Source organism: Spermophilus citellus, assembly GCF_964194105.1.
Source record: "Spermophilus citellus genome assembly, contig: SCAFFOLD_409, whole genome shotgun sequence".
NCBI classification, from domain to species: Eukaryota; Metazoa; Chordata; class Mammalia; order Rodentia; family Sciuridae; genus Spermophilus; species Spermophilus citellus.
This window is the reverse complement of record NW_027672901.1, coordinates 1-22,186: the sequence shown is the minus strand read 5'-3', so window position 1 is coordinate 22,186 and position 22,186 is coordinate 1. Positions and strand designations below refer to the sequence as shown.

Below are 22,186 nucleotides of genomic sequence, written 5' to 3'. Positions count from 1 at the left end.
TGGGTCTTGTTGGAACTGGACCTCAGGAAGTGAGCAGGGCGGGCCTCGGCACACGAGAGTCGGGGATTTCGGCTTGGCAGGAGGATGAAGCCTTGGATGGAGCCCAAGATACTTCTGGGGGGAGGATTTGCCTGTTCCCTGGAGACAGGACCAGATGCACGTGGGCTGCAAGATGGACGCTGAGGCCAGGCCCAGGAAGAGGGTGGGCTGGAGGTGGGGCAGGCCTGCGGGGTGCAGGGCCAGGCGCCTCTCCTGGGGCCGAGGTGTTCTGGTGCCAGGGTGTGGGGCTCCACACTGCATTCTGTGTCCAACACACATGGGTCCAATCCCACCTCTCAGTTCCTGTTTTCTCAGGTAGGCTAAGGGATGTCTAGGGGCCCCATTTTCTCCGTAGGGTGGGGCAACATCACCCATCTCCCCATGTACGACTGCAGGGTCAGTTCACTTTCTCAGGAGCGACCAGTGGGCCCCACAGGTTCTGGACGAGGTGCTAGAGGGTGGCCTCTGCTGCCCACCCAGCCAGCCGTAGACCTGGGGGAGCCCCTTGGAGGCTCTGCTGCGGCGCCTCAACCTGGAAGGGGCAGGGCTTGCGGGACTCTTCCCTGCAGTGCGCCTACAGGAGCTGGAGGGTGCTCTCCACTGTCACCACCCCTGCAGATGTTTTGGAAGCAGGTGGAGGGCTGACAGACTCTTCAGGGACCTGGGAGGCCCTGCCCAAGGCCGGGAGGACCAGAGTAGGTGCTAGTTTCCCTCTCTGGGGTCCTGGGGACAGGGAGGTTCCTGAGTCTCCCCACTTGCTAGAGGTCAGCAGTCCACACTCTCAACCAGGACCTAGTCCTACTGCCCACCCCCAGCCTCATGCCTGCTGACAGCTCAGGCCTGTGCGGGCTTCGGACAGCGCCCCAGGTGGGGGCTCCCCATGCAGCCCTGCTACCTGCCCGATGGCTGTGTGAGCCTGGGGGTCCACAGGAGAGGCCCGCCCAGTGGCCCCATCTCCTGCTCTGCCCATGGGAGCTGAGAGTAGCCCTGAGGCCCTGGTGCAGCAGGCCGGCTCTCTCCACCCACCTCCATCAGCAGCGCTGCCTGGGGGGACAGGCCCAGCTTCTCCAGGTGGCTTTGTGGACAGTGTCCAGACCTTTCACATCAGTGACAGTCGGGGAGCTGGGCAGGGTGGTGCTGTTCCCGTGCTGTTCACACCTAGTCAGGGCTCTCACACTTCTTGGTGCCTCTCCTGTCACGCTGGTCCTAGCAGCGGCTGGGCTTCCTGTGCACCTGGATTCCGTGGGCTGAGTCCTCAAAGAACAGGGCTGGCTGACACTTGCTGAGGGACGGGCAGGGCGGTGGGGGCCTAGGACACCCTGCTCTCATTTCAGGGGACGCCTGGTAGAAGCCTCATGGGGTACACCGCAAGTCCAGCCCCAAGCCCTGACCCCACTCTTTGGGGAGGAGAGCTGCCCCTGCCTGGCACCAAGGACTCACGTCCACCGTCTCCCAAATTCTTCTGGTATCAGGGAGCCAGCTGGAGCTGGGGGGCAGGAAGGACGGTGAAGTGCATGGGCAGGGGTCTACACAGACCCCCCCCTTCCACTCCTTTGTCTCATCAGTGACCAACGACACAATGCTTTTTTTTTTTTTTTTTTTTTTTTGTGGTACCAGGGATTGAGCTCAGGGACACTCAACCACTGAGCCACACCCCAGCCGACCACTGAGCCACACCCCAGCCGTATTTTGTATTCCATTTAGAGATGGGGCCTCACTGAGTGGCTCAGCACCTGGTAGTTGCAGAGGCTGGCTTTGAACTCATGCTCCTCCTGCCTCAGCCTCCTGCTGGGTTTACAGATGTGGCCACCACACCCAGTGAGACAAAATGCCATGAGCAAACTGGTTCAGTTCTTCTCCTTCCCCAGAGCCTGGAAGGAGCCTGAAGACTCGGGACCCACCGGCCCCTCAGGAGAGGCCTCCCGAGGGCCCTTTACCACACCCCCATCCCTGGCCCCATTCCCTCCCCTCACCTGGAACTGGAGACCCTCCCAGGCCTGACAGTTTAGGGTGTGGACATGAGGTGTGCCCCAAAGCTCCAGTGTCCCTGCAGGGACATCCAGAGGTGTCTAGTCCCTGGGGCTCCTGAGCTCACCCAGGGTGACTGGACTGGCGGGTGGTCACTGTTGGCAGGTGGCCATGGCTGGAGCTGGTCGCTGGGGGCAGGCCCTGCGAGGGCACATGTGCCCCGCCGCCCCTTCCCGGGGCTTCCTGCAGAGAGGCGCTCTCCTCTCCTCCACCAGGCCCTTCCGCCACAAGGGCCCTGGCCGTACCTTGGGCAATGGAGTCGGCCATCTATGGACTGAGGCTCTGTTCTGTGAGCCCAAGTAAACTTTCTCTCCTTTAATTGTTCTTGCCGGGCATTTTGGTCACAGAGAGCTAACACGTGGCTGGAGCAGGGACCCCCAGTGAGACATCTCCATTCCTTGCGGTAGTTCTGCAGGAAGTCTCTCCTTCGTAAAACCTGCTGTTTCCCTTCTCAAAACCCCTGCCTCGGGCTGGGGATGTGGCTCAAGCGGTAGCGTGCTCGCCTGGCATGCATGCGGCCCGGGTTCGATCCTCCAGCACCACATACACATACAAACAAAGATGTTGTGTCCGCCAATAACTAATAAATAAATATTAAAAAAAAAAAACAAACCCCTGCCTCGCGCCTACCCAAGCAGCCCGCCCTGCCCTGCCCCAGGAGGGGGCAACAAGTCCACCAGGCCAGCTCCCACCCAGTTCCTCCGGCCAGGCTGGCCTTCAGGGTCCCTCTCCAAGGTCAGCCCACTCCCTCCTGCAGGGTCCTGGGGGGGGGGTCCTCCCAGGGCCGAGGACTCTGCCCGTCCAGGGCTGGTGAAGCTCTTGAAGAGGAAGCCAGCACTGCCACCCAGCTCTGGGCTGCAGGGGCACCTGAGGGGTAGTGGGGGGCCAGTTACCGGTGCCAGGGAGCAGCCAGGCTGCTGGCCGGAGCCCATGTCCTGTCCTGCGAGTGGACAACATAGGCAGGGTGAGTGGCTACCTGCTGACCAGGCTGATGCCAGGCTGAGAGGAGCGGGGCGAGGGGAGGGGCAGGGCTGTGGGGCAGTGGGGGCTCTCCACTCCCACATGGTGCCTGAGGGAATAGCTTGAGGGTCTAGGACTGGTGTTGTCCCAGGGAGGGCCTGCCCCTCCCCTAGGTCACCTGGGAAAGGGGCTTTCTCCTAGCCAGCTGCTCCTGAGGACATGGGTGGGGATTGCTCAACCTGGGCCACTGTCCAGGCACACCGGGTGTTAAGCTCACAGTGGACGTCATCAGGAAGTGCCGCAGGGCAGGGGGTTTGGCAGCCCCTCAGGAGTGCCCAAGGCGCCACCCCAGCAAGAGGGGTGTGGCCGCTGCTGGAGAATGGCCACCGCAGCTGGGGTAGCCAGTCGCCCACTGGGCTGTCACCCAGAGAAGCGGGGCTCGTGGCCAGTCTCCTGCCCCAGGTGGCGCCAGGGCTGGTGTCAGGGTGCCGAGCTGCTGTGTCACCAGCTGCCTGTTTCACTGTGTCAGGGCTGGGGGCCACATAAAAGGCGGACCAGGAACTGCCTGGAGGTGGGCAGCGGGACCGGCGTGGACAGGCCCACTTCTTCATTTCACAAAGTGGAGGGAGGGCACCTGCCCAAGGCCTCTCTGTGCCCATCCTCTCTGCATGGGAGGCACCTGCAAGTCCCGCTGCATGAGGAGGCAGCCAGCCCAGTTACCCTAATGGCAGATTGGGCCTGTGACCCAAGCCCTACACCCTCCCCACACCATTCTTGGACAAGGTCCCCAGGTCCCCAGAGCAGGTCCTGGCCCCACAGGTCGACACTGTGTTATGCCCCCTCCCTCCCCTTGCCTGGAATCCCCCATCTGGGTGCACCACACCAGCACTTTGGCTCCCCAGGCTGGGCCCCTCCACCTCAGGGCTCCCTCAGCTGCAGTCCCTGCCCTGGTCCTGCCCTGTCCCTGGCTGCCTTCCAGCCTGGCCACCCCAGGGTCCCACACTTGTAAGGTCGTGACATCCCCCGCACCTGTCCAGACCCTGATGACTGTGAGAGCGATATTGGGGGGGACCTGGAACATCCCAATACCCAATGTGGCCCCAAAGAAGAACACAGAAGCACCAGCGATTTTTAGAATCTCAGTCGCATTTCTTTAAAAACAAAAAGACCCCACAAATAGAACTCCCCACCCCACCAGCCCAGTGTAACAGGTTAGCCATTAACACAGAATAGAAGATGTACCAGCCACGAGTCACTAGCTCTGTGGACGCCACAGTGGATGGCCAAGGTGGCCGATTCAGACGCGGTGCCAATACACCACGGCTCCAGCCGGCCACCTGAAATAAATAAACACGGTGCCAACCATACCTCCGCGTTAGTAAGTGTTAGGGGACAAACAGAGGCTGTCAGGCCAGGGTCTGCTATCCCAGGCCCTGCGGACTGTCGGCCATGCCTGGCTGGACAGCAGAGACTTCCCAGATGGGCCATGGTCCTACTATGCTCCTGGACACTAGCCGGCAAGTCAGAGTCAGCACCGTGGACACAGGCCCCAGAACCAGACGGACCCCTCTGACCTGCCTCGCAGGTGGGGGTCCCATGACCTAGCCATACCGACCTAGCCATACCGCACCCCAGGAACACGCTGCACCCTGCCAAGTGGCTGGCACTGCCCTCCTCCTGGGGGGGGGTCAGTGGTCTGAAGCTGAGGTTGAGCTCCCAGTGCAAGACAGGAGCCTGCTGAGCTCTTCTCAGGCCTCAGAGTCCCTTCAGTCTGACCTGAAGAGAGGAACCGCTCTCTGCGGGTGACTTGCAGGGACTTCCTGACAGCTCAGCAAGAACAGTGTGGCCAGATGTGCTGGCCAGGCCTCAAGTGCCCCAGGGCACAACAAAGACAAAGCCCACCGGAGGCAGAGAGAGGAGAGCCCAGGAAGGCTTTGCTGTCTTCTGAGAGTGGGATGGGGCACGTGAGGGGAAGTCGAAACCCTGGCCACGGGGGAAGCGAGCCCAAGGGCTGAAGGGCTGCTGTGGTCAGTGGGAGGCAGAGGCCGGGGTCCCCAGCCTTGCCTTGCCTGCCTTCCTGGCTGTCCCTAGATGCACACAGCCCCATGGTCAACCCCAGGGACAGGCAGGGCTGGCTCTTGCTGCTGAAGTTTCGTTCTCCAGGGTTCGCAGGGCAGGAGCCATTTCGAGACTTTAAGGCAAAGACACAGCCAGGGCTCTTCTCTCTCAGCCCTACACCGGCGCTGGAGGGAAGAGGGCTGGAGCAGCTGGAGGTGCGCCCGCAGACAGGCACTGCCACGCCAGTGCAGGTCCTCAGTGCTCTGTGCAGCCACAGCATCGGGTCCCTTGGAGGCACAAGGCACTGTCGAGATGTCTCCCACCTCCTCCTGACCTCTCTAAACAGCAATCAGTTGGTGGCACTGACCTGACCCCAAATTTAAGTTGAATGCAGATGAATAGGGAAGGGAGAAGGCGGTGGGTCCCATGGGGGGGGCCACCAGGCCTGCCCCAGCTCACTGCTGGCACTGTGCCCGGGAGCCACCAGGGACATCCATCTTCCAGGACACCATTCGTACCAGAGTGTTCACAGCTGCTGTGGGTGCCGCCCTGGGCAGGGACGATGAGGGGACGAGGGAGACCGGGAGCTGCTTTTCTGAGGGCGAGTTGTCTGCGCGTGGCCTTCGCGTGCTCCCTGCCAGCAGCGTCTGCCGCCAGCTAGGTCTCCTGCGGGACCACCTGCATGAGCTTCTGGCAAAGGACGGTGGTGGAGACTGCGGGAGAGGACACAGAGTGAGCGCGGCCAGGCCTCAGGCTGGGCCAGGCGTCCTTCTTGTGGAGACGAGGACCCACAAGCCCAGCTCCCACCTGACCTGTCCCCACACCGTGCCAAGCTGCAGGAGGACAGGAACTCCAAGTTTTGTGTGGCCCTCCAGACCGTGTGGTCAGCACTGGCGCCTCCCCAGGGCCTCCTGGCCAGCAGCACATTCTGCAACTCTCCGTCATGCCAGACTGCCCGGGCCAGCAGGCGAGGAGTGTGGGAGCAGGTGCAGCTGCCCACCCCAGAGCCCTGTGACTGCACAGCAACCTGGTGGCCTTGCCACTGTGCGTGTGCCCGGCCCACACTGCCCATGTCACCACTGTGCCCTGAGAACAGGCTGCCTGCAAAGGGCCCCAGGAACCGCCTGGCACTCTCTCTCCTTTTTCTTTGTGGTGCTGCCTGGCCAGCGCCCCCCCCCCAGCCACTTCCAGGGCCACCCTGGCACTTTCTACGCAGAGCCTGCCTGGGGAGGGAGACAGGTGGTTTCAGAACAAGGTTTCTGTCTTAAGTCTGCTCTGGGTGTGACCCTGCGTGAGATTCCACAGGGACCCAGGCTGGAGGAGAGTACTGCTCAAATGATGGGTGGCTCAGCCCTTGGTGTGGGTCTCCTCGCCTGCACAGGGGCCACCCTAGAATCTTAGCTGGCAAGGCCCGCCGGTGCGGACTCTCTCAAGCCTGGCCTTCCACACGGGTGAGGACAGGGCCCACTCTGATGTGGACCACCCCGGGCCTGGCGCCTTCTCCTGCTCTGCCCAGGAAGGTCAGGCAGTGTGTCAAGGCTGGTGAGTGACAGTGGGCACTTCTCTGGCAACAGCAGCCTGGTTCTTGGGAACCCCTCTTTCTGAGATGAGCTGCTGCCCAGCTCTTGAGCTGGGAGTAGGTGGGTGTCCTCACCACTGACACCCTGCAGTGGCCAAAGGCCTGGCTGATGCCAGCCCATCTCGGCCAGTAGCCTGGACACTCACAGATGCCCTGGAGGAGCCACTTGGGCTTGTTCTGCCACCAGACCCCGAGGAAGTAGACAGGCAGCCCACTGAGGATGATGGCGAAGCCAATGCCACATTCCACAGGTGTCTTCCAGAAGGACACGGCGATGAGGAACAGGCAGGCCAGGATGAAGAAGACCGGCATGGCCAGGTTCACCTGGGGACAGCACAAAGCAGGGCGTCAGCATCCGGGCCTGGGCTCCTCCCGACCACCACACCCCGCCGAGTGACCTCCACCAGCCCACGGAGAGCTCCAGCCCATGTCCTGTGGCCAGCGGCGTGCCACCCTGGAGCCTCCCTGGGATCTGCGCCCGCCCCACCCACAGCCCCGGCCAGTGCCTGTGCTGACAGGGCAGGCGCTGACTTGCACCTTCCGCAGGGTCGGCCCCGGAGCCTCTGGGAAGGCCTGGCCACCCACCAGCAAGCAGAGTCCTGCCTGCTCAGAGGGCCCTTTGTGGGTGGACCAGGCACTCCTGCCCCAAACCCGCGGCCTGCAGACAGGCTGGGGAAGAAGCCGGGGCACAGGGAAGGCGGGGGCCGCAGAGGCCTGGGCAGCAGAGCCAGCTTCTCCCGGTCTGTCTGTGGGCGGTGCCGACAGGCCTGTTCTGAGAGCTCTGCTGTCCTGCACCCACAGGCGGCCAGGCTCAAGGGAACCGACTCCACGACAGTGCCCAGTCCCCTGGGAAAGCGTGCCCGCAGGACCTGGTGCCTGCACAAAGCCCTCCTGTGGACACCTGCCCCAGCTGTTGGGCTGGTCCCTGTGAAGGGTGGGGTGTCTAGCTGGCCACTCCTCCGACAGCCTTCCTGTGGGCCAGCCTTCCTATGGGCCCTCGTCAGGTGGAACATTAACCATATGTTAAAAGGTGCTACACTGGCTACCTGAGCTCCCAGGCTCAGGGCAAGGGGAGACCAGGGCGTCCTGGGCACTAAGTCACGGGGCTCCCTCCAGAGAGCCAGGCTCTTCCCCTCTCTAAAGACAGCTGGGGTTGGGTGGGGACAGGTCAAAGCCTGTGGTAGGAGCCAGTTATAATGACCTAGTACCAAAGGGAGCTGGCCGAGTGACAGGAGCTGCTGCCAGTGGCCACCTGTTGCTCCCAGGACTCCCAGTTGCCGTGCCCCCTCCACCGCTCCTGCTCACGAAGCTGACTGCAGTTCCCAGAGCCCTCCAGAGGGCAGCAATGCCCTTTTGCTGGGGGGAGGTGGAGACTGGGAGGCCGCGCGGGTCCCACTCCTGCCTCAGGCTCCTCGGGACACTCCAGCCTGCTCTCTGCCTGCTCTCTGCCTGCGGCGCTGGCTGGACCCACCACCAGTACTCACCTTGATGGGCCGCTCCAGCTCAGGCTTCTTGAAGCGGAGCCAGACCATACCGATGATGGCCAGGGCCACGCAGAGCCAGTTGAAGAAGCTGAAGAAGTTGATGACGGAGAAGATGTCTTTGGAGAAGGCGTACAGCAGGGTCATGACGCACTGCCAGGAGAAAGGGGCTGGCTGAGCCCTGGGCAGGGCCATGCCCGATCCAGGGAGGATCGTGACCAGCCTCAGCCTCCAGCACATTGGGGTCATGTGAGGTGCAGAGAGGCCAGGAGAGCGATGGGCTTCCAGGACAGTGGAGGTGCTGCCCACAGAGCAAGCACAGATGCCTGGACCCAACACTTCTTGCACACCTTGCATCAAAGCAGCAACCTGGAACTAAACTATGCACCCACCAACTGGGGATCATAGTAAGTACAGAGTCCCCACGCTACACAGATGGCCGTTTCAAAACCAAGGTCAAGCTGGCCCTTTAAGCATGTCCAGAACTTCTGTGATACTTCTCTCTTTAAGAGGTGGAGCCTAACCCTGCTCCCCGAGGAATGGCACTTACGGACTCACTTTAACAACCAGGCCCAGGCAGCAAGGACAGCAGACCCGGCCGGGGCTAGGCCACAAAGCACACGGCCGTCTTGCTCTCTGGATCACATGTGCAGCGGGAGCCAGCGTCCCATCGCGAGGGTGCCCAAGCTCCCTGTGGAGAAGCCCTTGTGCCCACAACCTTTGGCCTCCTGTCCACAGCCCCTGCCATGCCCTTGGAGGGCAGCATGCCAATTGCAGTCATCAAGCTCTGAGACCAAGGTGGGCAGCCCCCGCTGGCGCTGCAGGATGTGGGAAGGTAAAGGCTTTGTGCTCTGGGCCCCAGGTTGGGTGGCTGTCACACAGAAGCAGAGAACTAACAAACAGGCTCAGAGAAGGAGAGAGAAAAGTGCACGGTGGATGCATGCCCAAGCCCCAGAGGTGCCCGGACAGCCTCGGCAGTGGGACTGTCTACACCAGCACGTGCTGCAGAGTTAAAGTGCCTTCTCGGTGCCCGGGGCCTGGCTGACTAGAGCTCCCAGCCCCTGCAGCATCCCAGTCATGATCCGCGGCTCAGGGACAGTGGCCCTTCCCTGGCTGTCCCAGTCCTGCTCACAAGGTGGCGCTCTGGCTGCTCCAGAGCCCAGAGCGCCACTGTGTACACCTGGACAACACAGGTGGCGGGGCGGAGGGTGCAGGGCTGTGTGGCAGGCTTACCGTGAACACAAGGGACGGCATGGGTGTCAGGAGCTGTGGGTGGATCATGGACAGGATCGAGGGCAGGTGGCCTTCCCTGGACCCCACGAAGAACAGCCTGTGGACAAAGCAGTGAGCAGTCAGGCCCACGACCCCACCCGTGGATGGAGGTGCCTACAGGCGGCTGAAGGGTGGACCGCACCCAGCAAGTTGGGTCCCAGGAGCAGGGGCAGGAGCCCTGGTGGCCTCCCTCCAGCCCTCCTGGTGTTACTCCTGCAGTCCAGGAAGGGGCCTGCAGGACCCAGCAGTCCACCAGCTCCAGGGAGGGCGAAGGCAAAGGTCACACTTCCGGCCTCCCTGTCACCCGACCTCTACACACCAAATAGGACTCCAAGCACAGGCTGCAAAGCAGATGAGGCTGGCAGCCGGGTGACTCCCTCGACCCCAGGCGGGCACTCACCTGGAGGACATGAACAGGGACCCGTTGACAGAGCCGAAGCAGGACAGGCCCACAAAGACGGGGATGATCCAGGACATGACTCCCAGGTGGTAGTTCCCAAAGTCCTGCAGGGACACAAGGACGTGAGCCCTGGGACCTCACCAGGGCCGACCCAGGACCCACTTGGCCTAATCCTGGCTTGTGCACACACAGCCATCCCTGGGATCAGTTCTGGACTGTGGGGACAGCTCAGGACAGTGGCCCTTCCCTGGCTGTCCCAGTCCTGCTCACAAGGTGGCACTCTGGCTGCTCCTGATGGCAGGCCCTCTGGTGGGCCTCCCTGGGTTGCTTGGCTCTGCCCAGCTGGCCTCTCGCCTGACCAAGAGCAGGTGCGGGTCTGGGGACGAGGATCTGCCTGCCTCACTTGGGGACTCTCACAGGGCCTGGTGAGTGGGTCTCTGCAAGCGCGGGATCTGAACCAAGTGAGACTCAGCCACAGCAAGGACACCCTGCTCCTCCCACATGGGAGGGCAAGGGGCAGGAGCCAGAGGCCAAGGACACAGCCCAGGGGCAGTTTGTCCACCTGACCAACCGCAGACATGCTGATCATGGTGGAGGCTGCCTGGCGTCTGTGGTTTCATCGCAGCCAAGGTTGAGGAGGACGCCACGCCCCGGCCAGCGGGGGAGCCCTCCTGTGACACCTTCCAAGGAGACTGAGGACAGCTGCACGGCCCTTCCAGGTAGGCGAGAGGCTGACATGCAGGGACAGCCTGGTCTCGGGCTCTTGGACCCCGGGGAGGCGGGCAGCTGTCTTACTACGGCCACAGCCTCGGATGTCAGCATCTGCTCAGTGGTCAGCGTGGTGAAGTAGGCCAGGTTCTTCAGCACGTACACCAGGGTGACGATGGGGAGGGAGATGATGATGGCCAGGGGCAGGTTCCTACAACAGGGAGGGGCTGGTTGTTGGAGCACAGCCCTGTGTGTCCCCACGTCTCAGCTGGCTTCTCGGGCAGGGGCCAGCTGCCTGGGCCTGGGGAGCCGGGCCACCTGGCTGGTGGCTCCATCTGCCTGCCTCGTTGCCCCTGATGGGGTCCTGTCTGAAGGCCCACAGCCCTGACCAGTCCCCACCCAGGACACCCTGGGGGCCAGGGCTGAGAGTCACCTCCGGGGGCGGGGGACCTTCATACACACGCTGGAGTGGTCCAGAGGACAGAGGGCCACCCTTTGTGTACCTGGGGCTGCCGAGGGCATCTAATGCAGGACAGGTGTCCCAGGGGCACATGTGGTCCACTCCCAGGGCACGGCTTATTCCAGTTCACACAGGTGGACAGGGGCCCAGAAGCCAGCCCCGCCCATCACCCTAATTGTGAGCACCTGGCACAGCTCCCCAGAGGCCGAGCTGAGCCCACCAAAGGGTTTTGGATGGAACCAGCTTGTCCCTGTGACTTGTCCCTGTGATGTCTCCTTCACCCCTCCACGTACCTGTAGGGGTTGATCATCTCCTCTGTGACAAAGTTCAGGTAATTCCTAGAAATCAGGTTTCATTATGTCACCCCACAACCATTAGGAAAAAGATACAAATTCAGCAGGGAGCCCCCACAACCCCTGCGAGCCCCCTCACTCCACCCATCAGAGCCAACCCTGGTGAGCAGGGAAGGCCAGGGCCTGGGTTCCAGGTGGGATCGCACTGCGTCTGCCCAGTGGGGCCTGGGCGCACCAGGGCGGTCACTCCCACCTGCTCCTGCTCTCCCGCATCCCTGCCCACTCACCTCCCTCTAGCACCTTCCCACCTGCTGGCCACAGAGCTGCAGGTCCCAGCTGGGGAGGCTTCAAGCCTCTACCTTGTGCCTGTTCCGAGGACACAGAGAGGGACACATGCTACGGAGGCCTCAGGGGTCCTCTCACGGCCCTTCAGGGCGGCCTGGGGTTGGGATGCCCTTGAGAGGGCTTCCAGTGTCTGTCCTGCCTGTCCCCAGCTGCACACTTCAGTGCTGTGAGACCGTGAAGCGGCCAGACGTCCTGGAACCTACCACCCTCCGTAGGCAAAGAGGCCACTGTACAAGGCCAGCACGATGTTGCCCACGTCCAGGTTGGTGCCTTGGAAGGAGAACTCTGGGTTCAGATTAGACACGCCACCTGGAAAAGACCACGAGGGAACGCTGGTCAAAGGATGCCAGGCAGGGCCCTGCCGGGAGGAGCAGGGCAGGGGAACAAGCGAACGCGGGGGCCTCTCCCTGCCACCACCTGAACAGCCTGCTGAGCCTCGGCAGAAGAGAGCTGGGCCCCTCCCTGACATGGAGGGGCATGGCCTGGCCAGAGCCTGGGCCACTCCGAGAGAGGACAGGCAGCTCTGCAGACTTGGTCACTGCTGCCCATTTGGGTCAGGGTCACCACTTGGCTCAATGAGGGTGACCACCCCATTGGCCAAGGGACCCCAGTAGGATGACAGGAGAGAACACTGGGTGGACCCACGAAGGGTCCACTTGTCATTCACCCACCTGAAGCCTGTGCTTCAAACGCAGCACAGGACCTCCTACAGCAGACACTGCTGGGGCCCCTTGGAGGGTGGACAGCACTCCTGTTGGGGGTCCTTGTTCTTACAGCGCTCTGGACCTGGGAGTCTCCCGTAACTGGGCTGGGAGGCTGCGGACCCACCTGCCACCGGGACTGGCATCCTGAGAAAACCTCACCCAGCCCCGGGGGACAGCCTCCTGCTCTCCTGGTTATACTATGGTCAGCAAGCTGGCTGGACCCTGTGGGCTGGGGACAGGCATTCAGGACAGGCACTTTCAACAACACCTCAGCTGAGCTGCCCACAGCCCCTCTAGGTTCTAACCCACCTGCTTTCCAGTGGAATATTCTGGAGTACCTTACTTCTGAGGAACCCAGCCACATTCCCAGCGCCTGGACCCAGACACTCTGCTGGGAGGGAGGGCATCTGTCCTACCAGTGGGGAAACTAAGGCATGGCCACGTGCCAGGGGTGTGAGGATCTGCCAGCCTGAGTAACACCCACCCACAGTGCTATGGCAGAGTAAGCCCCAGGGACTAGGGACACATGCCTGCCTGCTGGTGAGCAGCACTGGACCAAGCCAGCACACAGGACACTTCAGATCCCTGTTTTACCAACGGGTCACCACCACTGCCCTCCAGACTGGACAATAGCAGCCTCTTACCCACTAAGGACAAGACATGGGGCTGGGGACATGCTGAGGTCTCCTAGTCAGAGCCAGATACCTGCAGCCCAAGACCTTGGTGACCCCAGTGCCCATGTGGCACACCACTCTGGCCACCAGCTCAGGGGGCAATCATCACTCAAGATGGTCCAGAGTTCCTACTACAGGGCAGGACTTCCTGGGACTCGGCTCGACTTGGTGGCCTGAGACGGCCAAGCGCACGCTGGACCAGGTCCTCCCAACCAGCCATGTGGCTCTGTTCCTGGGACAGTGTGGCTCGGCCACCCTACCAGGACCTCCCCTGGAGGAGACGGCTGCCCAGGTGCAATGGGACAGTACCCCAGACCACCTAGCCTTGAGCACAGCTGGTCAGCTCCAGCTTCCCACCTGCCATCGGGTGGGAGATAGTGGGAGGGCAGGGTCAAGTCCCCCGGGAGGTGAAGCTCTGCCAAAGATTGTTGGCGTGGGCCCCCAACTGACACTGAGGCCCTGGAGGCTGGCTGTCCTGCCTGACCATGGACAGAGGGAGCATGGGGTGCAACAGGAGTCCAAGGACCTCAGCAAGCAGCAGAGCCCAGGAGTGTGGCCAGTCTCCGTCTACACTGGATGCTGGCCCAGGAGGGAGGCCACAGCTCCACTGGCCACTTGACCAATCACAGGCTACCTTCTCTCCACAGGTGCCATGGGGTGGTACTAGGTCTGCTGGTCTGGACCCCGAGCTGTCCCTGGGCTGGGGCTGGCACGGCCTGATGTGGTTTGGGGGTGACCGTACAGAGCCAGGGCTCTACCTGCCCCAACTGTGCTGCTCAGCCACAGCTCTGCTCAGGGAGGCTGGTCCCTGCCCTCTCCAGGGCAGCCAGAGGCGGCAAGGCCACCCACGCAGGGTGGCAGCGGTTCTGTGGGAGGCTGGTGCTGGCCCCAAGGAGAAATGGGAGACACGCACCCTCCTGAGAAGATGACCCCAGAATGGCAGTCCCACCCCACGATGCCTGGACACTTTCCAGGTCGCCACAACTGGGTGACACAGAAGGGTTCAGGTCAGAGTGGCTGCTCAATGTCTGAAACGCCTGGCGCAGCCCCAGGCTGGGTCACACTGGCCTGTCCCCCACTGCCCAGGCCAGGCAGAGGTGACTTCCACAGCCTGCCATGGATGGAAAGGACTGCGCTGCCAGCTCAGGGAACGGACAGAAAGGACAATGTGGACCCAGCAGAGCTGGGTGCAGGCCTGGTCCAGCACAAAGCAGCTCCTACCACACTGAGGTGCAGGGCCTCACTGCCTCCTCTCCTGCTCTGGCCGCCCAGGGGCAGTGACTCCGTCCCAGGCAGTTCCTGGCTGGCAGCCTGTAGCAGCCCCTGAAGTCCCTCCCCTGGGTGTCCCCATCCCCACCCATAAAGCGCGCCTTCCTGAGGGGCTGGAGGAAGCCGAGGCACAAGCAGCGCTGAGAGCCCAGCAAACCAGAGGCCGCGTGGCCCTGGGAGCTGGTGGGGCCTGAGAACTGGGGGAGGGTGGGCGTGTACAGAGACCCAGGAGAGAGGTTTCAGGGAAAGGGTCCAAGTCCCTGTCACACCAGTGCAGCCATGGGAACCACCCACCCCGGGGGACAGGGAACTGCCCCTGCCCTCAGATTCCTCCCTGACAGATGCCGGGGAGGGAGGGTTCCCTTGATGGCCAAGTGCATAAGGGAATGGGACTGAGAGTCAAACTCTTCCCACCGGGGACGTGGCCAGCCCTGTGGCCCTGACTCAGGACAGAGGTTCCCCATGGCCACTGTGTCCCCCGAGATCTGCTTGGCCCTCGTGTTGAGGAAAGCCCTGGCTACAGCTTGCCAGGGCCCAGGCCTGGGAAACCCGTGATCTGGAGATGGCCAGCTCTGAGCTCACTCCTGTGCTCGGAGGTGGGGGGAGCCTCAGAACCCCACAGCCAGGCACAGCCCAGGCACACTTGCTGCAGGGAGGGGACCTCCATCCCTGGCAGCAGGAAGGCCACGCTTCCACTGGGGACAGCTGCCATCCTGTCCCTCACTCTGCCTCTGGGCTCCAGCACAGCGGTCAGACAGAGGAAGGCGCTGAAGCGCGAGGCTTGCCGCCGGAGGGCAGGGGGAGCCCTATCTGAAGAGATGGTCTGAGCGGGCCAGTGAGGGCTGCAGTGGGCCCCTCAGGAATTAGACAGGTGTCCCCACCATGTCTGGCAGAGAGACGGAGGCAGATCTGGGGCAAAGCAGCCATGGGCTCAGGGACGCCTGGAGCCCCCCAAGCTGGAACCCTAACCCTAACCCTCCCCAAGGACTCTGGTTTCAATTTTTTTTTCTTTTCTTCTATGTCCTCCCCTGGAGACTTGGGAAGGACGGTCCTGACAACACCTTGACTTTGGACTTGAGACCTCCAGGACTATAGCAGATGGGCATCTGAAGTCCATAGAAGCAGCCCTTTTGCCTTAAGATGAACATCGGCTGTCGCAGCCACCCAGTGCTGGGGGATCCTATGAGCCAACAGGCCAAGGTGCCCCCACTGTGTCTCGGACATGCCACCCTAGTTCTGGGCAATTCCCTATCTGGAAGATGGGCTGACCCTTGGCTGGTGCTGGGTGGACACTGGTGGGGCCTCAGACTCAGGGCCTCCATTGCTCTGTGTGGCTGCTGGCTCAGCGGGCTCAGGAGAAGGCGCAGTGCTGGCCACCCCAGGGCTCCCTCTGCCTGTCCCCTGGCCTGAGTGCAGGCCCATATTGCTCTGCCTTCGCCTTAAGTCTGGGAATGTGGACACGGCAGAAACCTGGTTCTGGGGATTACGGCTGGGACCAGATGGCATCTGTCCACCACGGTGAGTGGCATTGGCTTCTGGAAGTCTAGGAGCGGGCATCCTAGACTTGGCATCCGCGGCCCTGGCTTTGACTCCCAGCACCACACGTAGGTGGAACCAGCCCCTTCGCCTGGAGAGCAGCTCTGCCCAGCAACCCTGAGTAGGAAGGCCTTCCCAATCCACAGCCAAGGGCAGTAGAGGGCCCCTGTCAGGGCCATGGCAGTGACCGCCCCTCGTCCTGCTCGGGCTCCCCAGCCTCCATCCTGTGCTGACTGGCCCGGGGCACTGGAAGCCCATCTTCCTGCCCTCTGATCCCACCCTGCTGGCACAAGTGGTACATGTGACTTCCACATCTGTCATTCCTGTGGTGCAAGGACGCACTTCAGAGCTCTCGAGGAGCACCAGCGGGAGAGCGGCTCCCTGGGCAGTAGCTTCCTTAACCACAGAGCTTAAAGTGGCCACAGAGGCCCCATGAGGATGCCACATGGCCTGGCACTCCTGTCTCCAGGGCCTGGGTCACCCGCTGTGGAGGTCTGACCCTGAGTCTGGCATGAATCCAGAGGGTGCCTGGAGGCCCTGGGCAGGCCAACCCCATTCTAGAGTAACCCAAGTCCGCCAGAGCCCCCCTGTCAGACCGGCTCCCTGGACCCCTGTAAGGGGGGGCTTGCCGGGGGGGGGGGGTCCCTCTAAGTTTTGCTTTGGCAGCCTGAGGCTGAGCAGTGGCTGGCTTCTTCTCCGTGAAGCCCCTGGACTATTTAGGATTCACTTTGAGGATCCCACCCCCTGCTGGCAGGGGTGGCCCCGAGCGCAGGTCTGAGGAGGACCGAGTGGTGTCCCCAGCTCAGACGATAGAGCCCTGAGACTCCTGCAGCTGCGGTTGGAAGTGGGCTTGGGAGAAGTGACTGAAGGCAGAGAGGACAAAGGGAAGTGTCCTTATCTGTGGAGACCCCAGGAGGCTCGCTCTCTCCACCAGGTGAAGTGACCGTGGGCAGGTGCCTTCTACAAAGCTCAGGTGGCCCCTGGCTGGAACCCGCCCTGCAAGAAGCTGCTCTCAGCATCCAGGACGTAGGGTCCCACCCTGGCCACCCCAGCCGGACTCCCAGGTGCTCTGGCCCCAGTGGGAAGCCAGCAGGAGCCTCAGCGTCAGGTAGAAGGGCGGTGGTGGCTTCTGGCAACCTCTCAGGCCCTTTGGGAACAGACCTGGAGCTGGACTCTCCCAGTAAGGCCGAGGCCCCTGCACTGTCCCCAGCGGTACTCAAGGACAGGGCTCGTGACCCTGCATGCCACCGGACTGGGACACTGCACTTCTCGGAGCCTGGGGGACCTTGCCACCTAAGAGCGCTGTAGAACACTCACTCCACAGACCAGGAGTGCCACACAGACCCGCGTCCCAGCCCCTGGCAGGTGACGCAGTGGGAGTCGGGCCCTGGGTGGGCAGCACTCAACCTCCAGGACACCTGGCAGCGAGGGGGTCTAACCCAGACTGCTCCCGGGAGGCGCGTGGAGGAGGAGAAGGGCTCTAGGAATGCCTCTCTCACCACCGTCCACCCAGCCTAACTGCTGGAGAAAGATAAGCAGGTCCCGCCCTGGGTGTCAGCAACAATGGCCCCTTGTGCCTCCCCAGCAGCAGTGCGGGGAGCGGCCCTCCTTCCCACTCCCACCCTGGCCGCCCGCTCGTGTTTGGGAACAGCCTGACCCTGGGCCAAGGCCATCGGGCTGTGTCACGAGTGAGGGCCATCTGACAAGATGGCCGAAGGCAGGTGGCGCCCATGCCCCACACACTCGTCGGCCACCCCCTCCCTGACGTGGTGCCCTGGGCTAACCTGCCCCAAGCTCGGACCCCATGCTGACTGCCTACATCTGAAATGCCCATCTGAGCCGCGTGCATCCCGAAAGCACTGGACTAGACCCAGAGGCAGCACCCTGGCCCCGGCCCCTGCCCAGGGGCACCCTGGTCCTAACAGCCACAGATCAGCACTGGTTAGGACGACAGAGCCATGCAGCCGGTCACCTGGGGAGAAGGGACATTCCAAAGGGTGTTTCTGGGCGCCCCACCTGCGTCCAGAGCTCTCCTGCTCACAGGTCATGGGAACCCCAGCCCAGGGGGGCAGGGCCAGTGGGGAGGACGGGTGGCCAGGCCTTCCTGGGTTCGTGACCTTCCCCCAGAGCCAGGAACAGTCAGGACCCTCTGCCGCCAAGAACCCACAGAGGCCAACCTCAGCACTCAGTGTGTGTCCAGGGCCTGTGACCAACCGAAGGAGGACTGTCTGATAAGACCTTGCAGGTTCTTAGCTACGGAACATTCCACAGCCTGGAAAGGAAGGTGGCGGGCCCGCAGCAAAGGTGCAGGAGGTGGCAGGCGCGTCTGTGTGTCAGAGCACCCAGGAAGAGGCCCAGCAAGGTGGCCCGTCCGTCAACACCTCCAGAGCACACCTGCACAGGACTCCCCTTCACTCCCCCCAGCCTCCGGAGAAGGTGGCCAGGGAAAGACTCCGACACCCAGTGACTCGCCTAGAGCCATAAGGTCACCACCAAACCTGGGTCTGTACTTCAACACAGGTGCTCCCAGCGCTGCTGACTTGGCCCCTGTCTGTTCATCTGGTCTTTTATTTCCATTAAACATAGGAGGACTGTGCTCCTCACCTGCAGGCCCGGTCTCCACACCACTCAGAATATGCCCCCAGGTGGTTCCCCACCGAGGACAGGCACTAGGGTTTATGCTATCCCCCTGGGTGACACTCCCTCTCAAGGGGCTCAATAATCCTCCAGGGTTTTTTTTGAGGGGAGGGAACAGGGAGTACTGAGGACGGAACTCAGGGGCCCTGACCACTGAGCCACATCCCAGCCCTGTTTTGGATTCTATTTAGAGACAGGACCTCACTGAGTTGCTGAGGCTGGCTGGGAACTCAAGATCCTCCTGAGCAGCTGGGATTAAGGTGTGCGCTTAATCCAAAGCCACACAGCTGCAGGCCCAGGGACAAGGCCACTGCATTTGCCAAGGAACACCAACAAGAGCTCCCTGGAGGCCCTGTCCACAGCTGCCAATGACAGCCTGCGGTGTGACAGGAACCCAGCTCAGTCACAGGGCAGCAGGCCACTCACAGGACACAGTGTCCTGAAGGTGCCCTGATGGTGAGCACCCACAGCAGAGAACTGAACTCCCGCCCTGATCCCGGGGCGCGGGGGGCCAGTCTGCGCACACACTTCCTGGGGTGTATGCAGGAGGGGCTCCCTGCCCACCTGGAAGGGCATCAACCTTCCCAGAGGACTCACCCCATGTGGGAGCATGGTGCCAGGGCAGGGCCCACCTGGCTGGGGCCACGCAGCAGGTGCCCAGCACCGCATCAGGCCAGCTGCCACTCACCCTTCCCGATCTGGATGAAGCCAAGCAGGATGATCAGGGCCAGGGCCAGGAGCTTGGCTGCCGCGAAGGCGTCCTGCACGCGGGTGGCAGCTTTCACGCTGTAGCAGTTCACGGCCGTGAGCAGCACTGCGGAGACAGGGTAGGCAAGGTCAGGGTGCCTCGGGCTGGGGGCAGATCTAACAGAAACAGTAGTGTCCCCACCAGCCCCCTCCCCCCAGTTTCAGGTTCTCTGGGACTTGTTTTGATCAACTTCCTGGTTGAAGGTCAAAGGTTGGAAACACCAAACTCTCAAAAGAGCTGGATCCTAGGTGCCCTAGGCTGGGGCAAAGGACTTCCTTTTACTGAGCTGACCTGCCCTGAGGGGCAGAAGTGCCCTCCACCTGCGGGGAAGCGCCAGCTTCAGACTCAAATCAAAGAAACTCTGCCCCTGGAAGAGGGATGCATCACCTCTGCCCCCAAGTGAGCTCCATGGGGTCCCATGAAACAGGGGGCCACCTGACAGGCCAAGAGAGAAACAGGACAAAGTGGATGCAGCCACCATGGGTGGCAGGAGAGGAGCAGGAGCCTGAGGCAGGAGGCCTCCCCACACAGGGCACTCAGGTGGGCTCAGGGGACAGACGCACGCTCCAGTTCCACTGCTCCCCGGCTAGCAGACACCAAGACAGAAATCCACACGGAACCTTCTGCAGACATGCGCAACTGCACCGGGAAAGCCTGAAACCCAGTGTCCTGGAAGGCCAGGTGGGCATGCAGCATCTGCAGGAGTCACGGGCTCAAGCCTGCAACTGGTCCTGCCAGCCCCACTGGACATCCAGCCCTGAGCCAGGGTGGGTGGTGGGCATCTCAGTGTGCAGGAGCCACCGGTGAGGGCCCAGGAGCCACCGGTGAGGGCAGGTCCTGCCGCTGGTCCTGAACACAGCACGGTCCTCCCAGTTGTCCAGTGGGCTTTGCAAACCCAAGGCTGAAGTACCTTTAGGGACCTGAACACAGGGAGTGCCTGGCTAAGTCACATGCACTGTGATTAATTGTGATGGCCACAAGCCACAGTCAGGACGTGGGACCTGCCATCATGCCACCATTCCACTCTGCCCTCAAGCCCCCAGCCTCTCCCTGGCCCAGCTGCACCCTGGCCATCAGGCTGTCAGGGAGGGACTGTTTGGGGGGAAGTGACACTGAGCTCTCTGTTGACCAGGCCCTCCGGGGTGAGACCGGTGGGCCTGCTCCTCCAGAAGCTTCCCTGGTGGCCTGGCGGGTCCCAGGCACACGGCAGGTACTGCTCTCTCAGCCCAGCCATTAGCAAAGTCAAACATCGTGGGACCATCCCTGGTCCTTCTGCCCAGCAGCCCCTCCCCTCCAGAGAAGGGTCCCCAACAAGACAAGTGCCAGGGAGTCCCAGGCTCTCACACCAGCAGCTCCAGGTCTGAAGCTCCTCAGAGACTGTCCTTGACTGTCCATGTGGCATTTGGGCCAGTTGTGGTCACTGTTGTGTCCAGTGCAGAGCCAGTCAAGGCAAGAGCAGTTTTGAGACGTGTGCTGGCCATTGCCACCAGCCCAGCTTCCAGGCAGGCAGAGGACGCCAGGGCTGGGGGGAGGCCCCCTGCCCCGTCCCCTCCCACCCTGGCCTCTCCTTCCTGGCAGAGCAGGTCATGCCCCTGTGGCTCTGTCCATGGCCCTACCTACGGTGGTGGCACATTGTGGGTCTACTCTGTCCAGTCTGGCGACCACTAGCCACAGTGGCTGCCAAACACTGGAAACATGTCTGTGGCCTGAGGATCTGAATTTTTACTTTCACTGACTCTTAGTTTATTTGAATTGAAATAGCCACATGTGGCTGCTGTATCGGAGAGCACCACTCTGTTGGGCCCCTGCTCCCCTTTTCCAGCTGGGTGATCCAGGCGGGTTTCCTGCCTGCTCTGTGCCTTACCTGCTCCATCTGCAACGGGAACCTCGGGGGAGCAGACAGATGGGCTGGCCCCGTGATGAGTGCAGGGGACTGCAGGTCTCCTGTTCTCTGGTGCCACACGCCTGGTGCCTCTGTGGCCACTCCCAGCCCCAGACAGGACATGACCTGGAAGGAGGCCATGACTTTGGGCATTGGAAAGCCCAGTGACCTTCACATCCTCATTGGAAGCAAGCCCCTGGCAGAGAGGAATGCTAGATCCCCTGTGAAGCTCTCGATTGAGCTATAGGCCTCAGGGCCCCTGCCAAGGCCTGGGTTTGGAGTGTTACTTTTTTCTGCAATGGAACCTGCTTTAAAGGCCATTCTCACCAGATCTCAGATAGGTGTCTGAGGGCCCTCCTCAGCTTGTTTGAGCTTTTGTCTAATATCAAGAGCCAATTGAGTAATGAAATGGGTTGCTAACACTGTAGCCTTGGTGGGAGACTCAGGATCCAGCTTAGTATATTTGGTGAGTGCCTCTGTAAGGTGGTAGAGAAATAAGGCTGGATTTTCATCTGGATTCTGGGTGATTTATCTCAGCTTATTAAAGTTAACCACCTTATTGGAAACTGCCTGCATGCCTGCTATAAGGTATTGGACCATGCAAGCACAGTGACAGCAACCTTGTTGGCCATCTTGATAGTCCCTGTTGGGTTGGGTTAAGAGAATGGCTGCTTCACCCTTGTGGAGAGTCATATCTATTAAATAAATTTGATCAGCATGATCTCCTGCAGCCTGCTGGATGCAGGCTCACTCATTGAGGGGTAAGGGTGGAGGACAGAATGACATAGAGGTCATGCCAGGTAAGATCCTAAGTGGGGGGGGGGAATTATCAGAATTCCTTAATATAAGTAGAAGAGTCAGCAGAGAAGAACCCAAGGTACTTTTTAATTTGGGGAAGATCTTGAAGTGAAAATGGGATGTGCATTCAAATGATCCCTTCAGCACCAGTCATTTCCCTGAGAGGACAAGGAGTTGGGTTAGCTGGTGGGATCACCTGGTGGGATCTGGTGTGGGAACTGATAGGAGAGAGGAGTGAGTGGGGGGGGAGGGGGGAAGTTTCTCAGTAAAAGAGGGGAGGGGAGGGGAGGAGCTGTGTCAGCAGGAGAAGGGGGA

General features: G+C 61.6%; 1 protein-coding gene across 1 annotated transcript; it reads right to left on the bottom strand.

Moving 5' to 3' along the window:
* Nucleotides 1–5,735: 5,735 nt before the first annotated feature.
* LOC308640408 (large neutral amino acids transporter small subunit 1-like) lies at nucleotides 5,736–21,214 on the bottom strand (the record flags this gene model as incomplete). Its single annotated transcript, XM_081312332.1, has 11 exons — nucleotides 5,736–5,798; nucleotides 6,811–6,988; nucleotides 8,149–8,298; nucleotides 9,379–9,475; nucleotides 9,818–9,921; nucleotides 10,613–10,736; nucleotides 11,279–11,323; nucleotides 11,827–11,932; nucleotides 19,132–19,257; nucleotides 19,755–19,887; nucleotides 21,056–21,214. The coding sequence occupies 11 exons, from the start codon at nucleotides 21,212–21,214 to the stop codon at nucleotides 5,743–5,745; spliced, it is 1,278 nt and encodes a 425-aa protein (XP_081168458.1). The 3' UTR covers nucleotides 5,736–5,742.
* Between the last annotated feature and the right edge of the window lie 972 nt (nucleotides 21,215–22,186).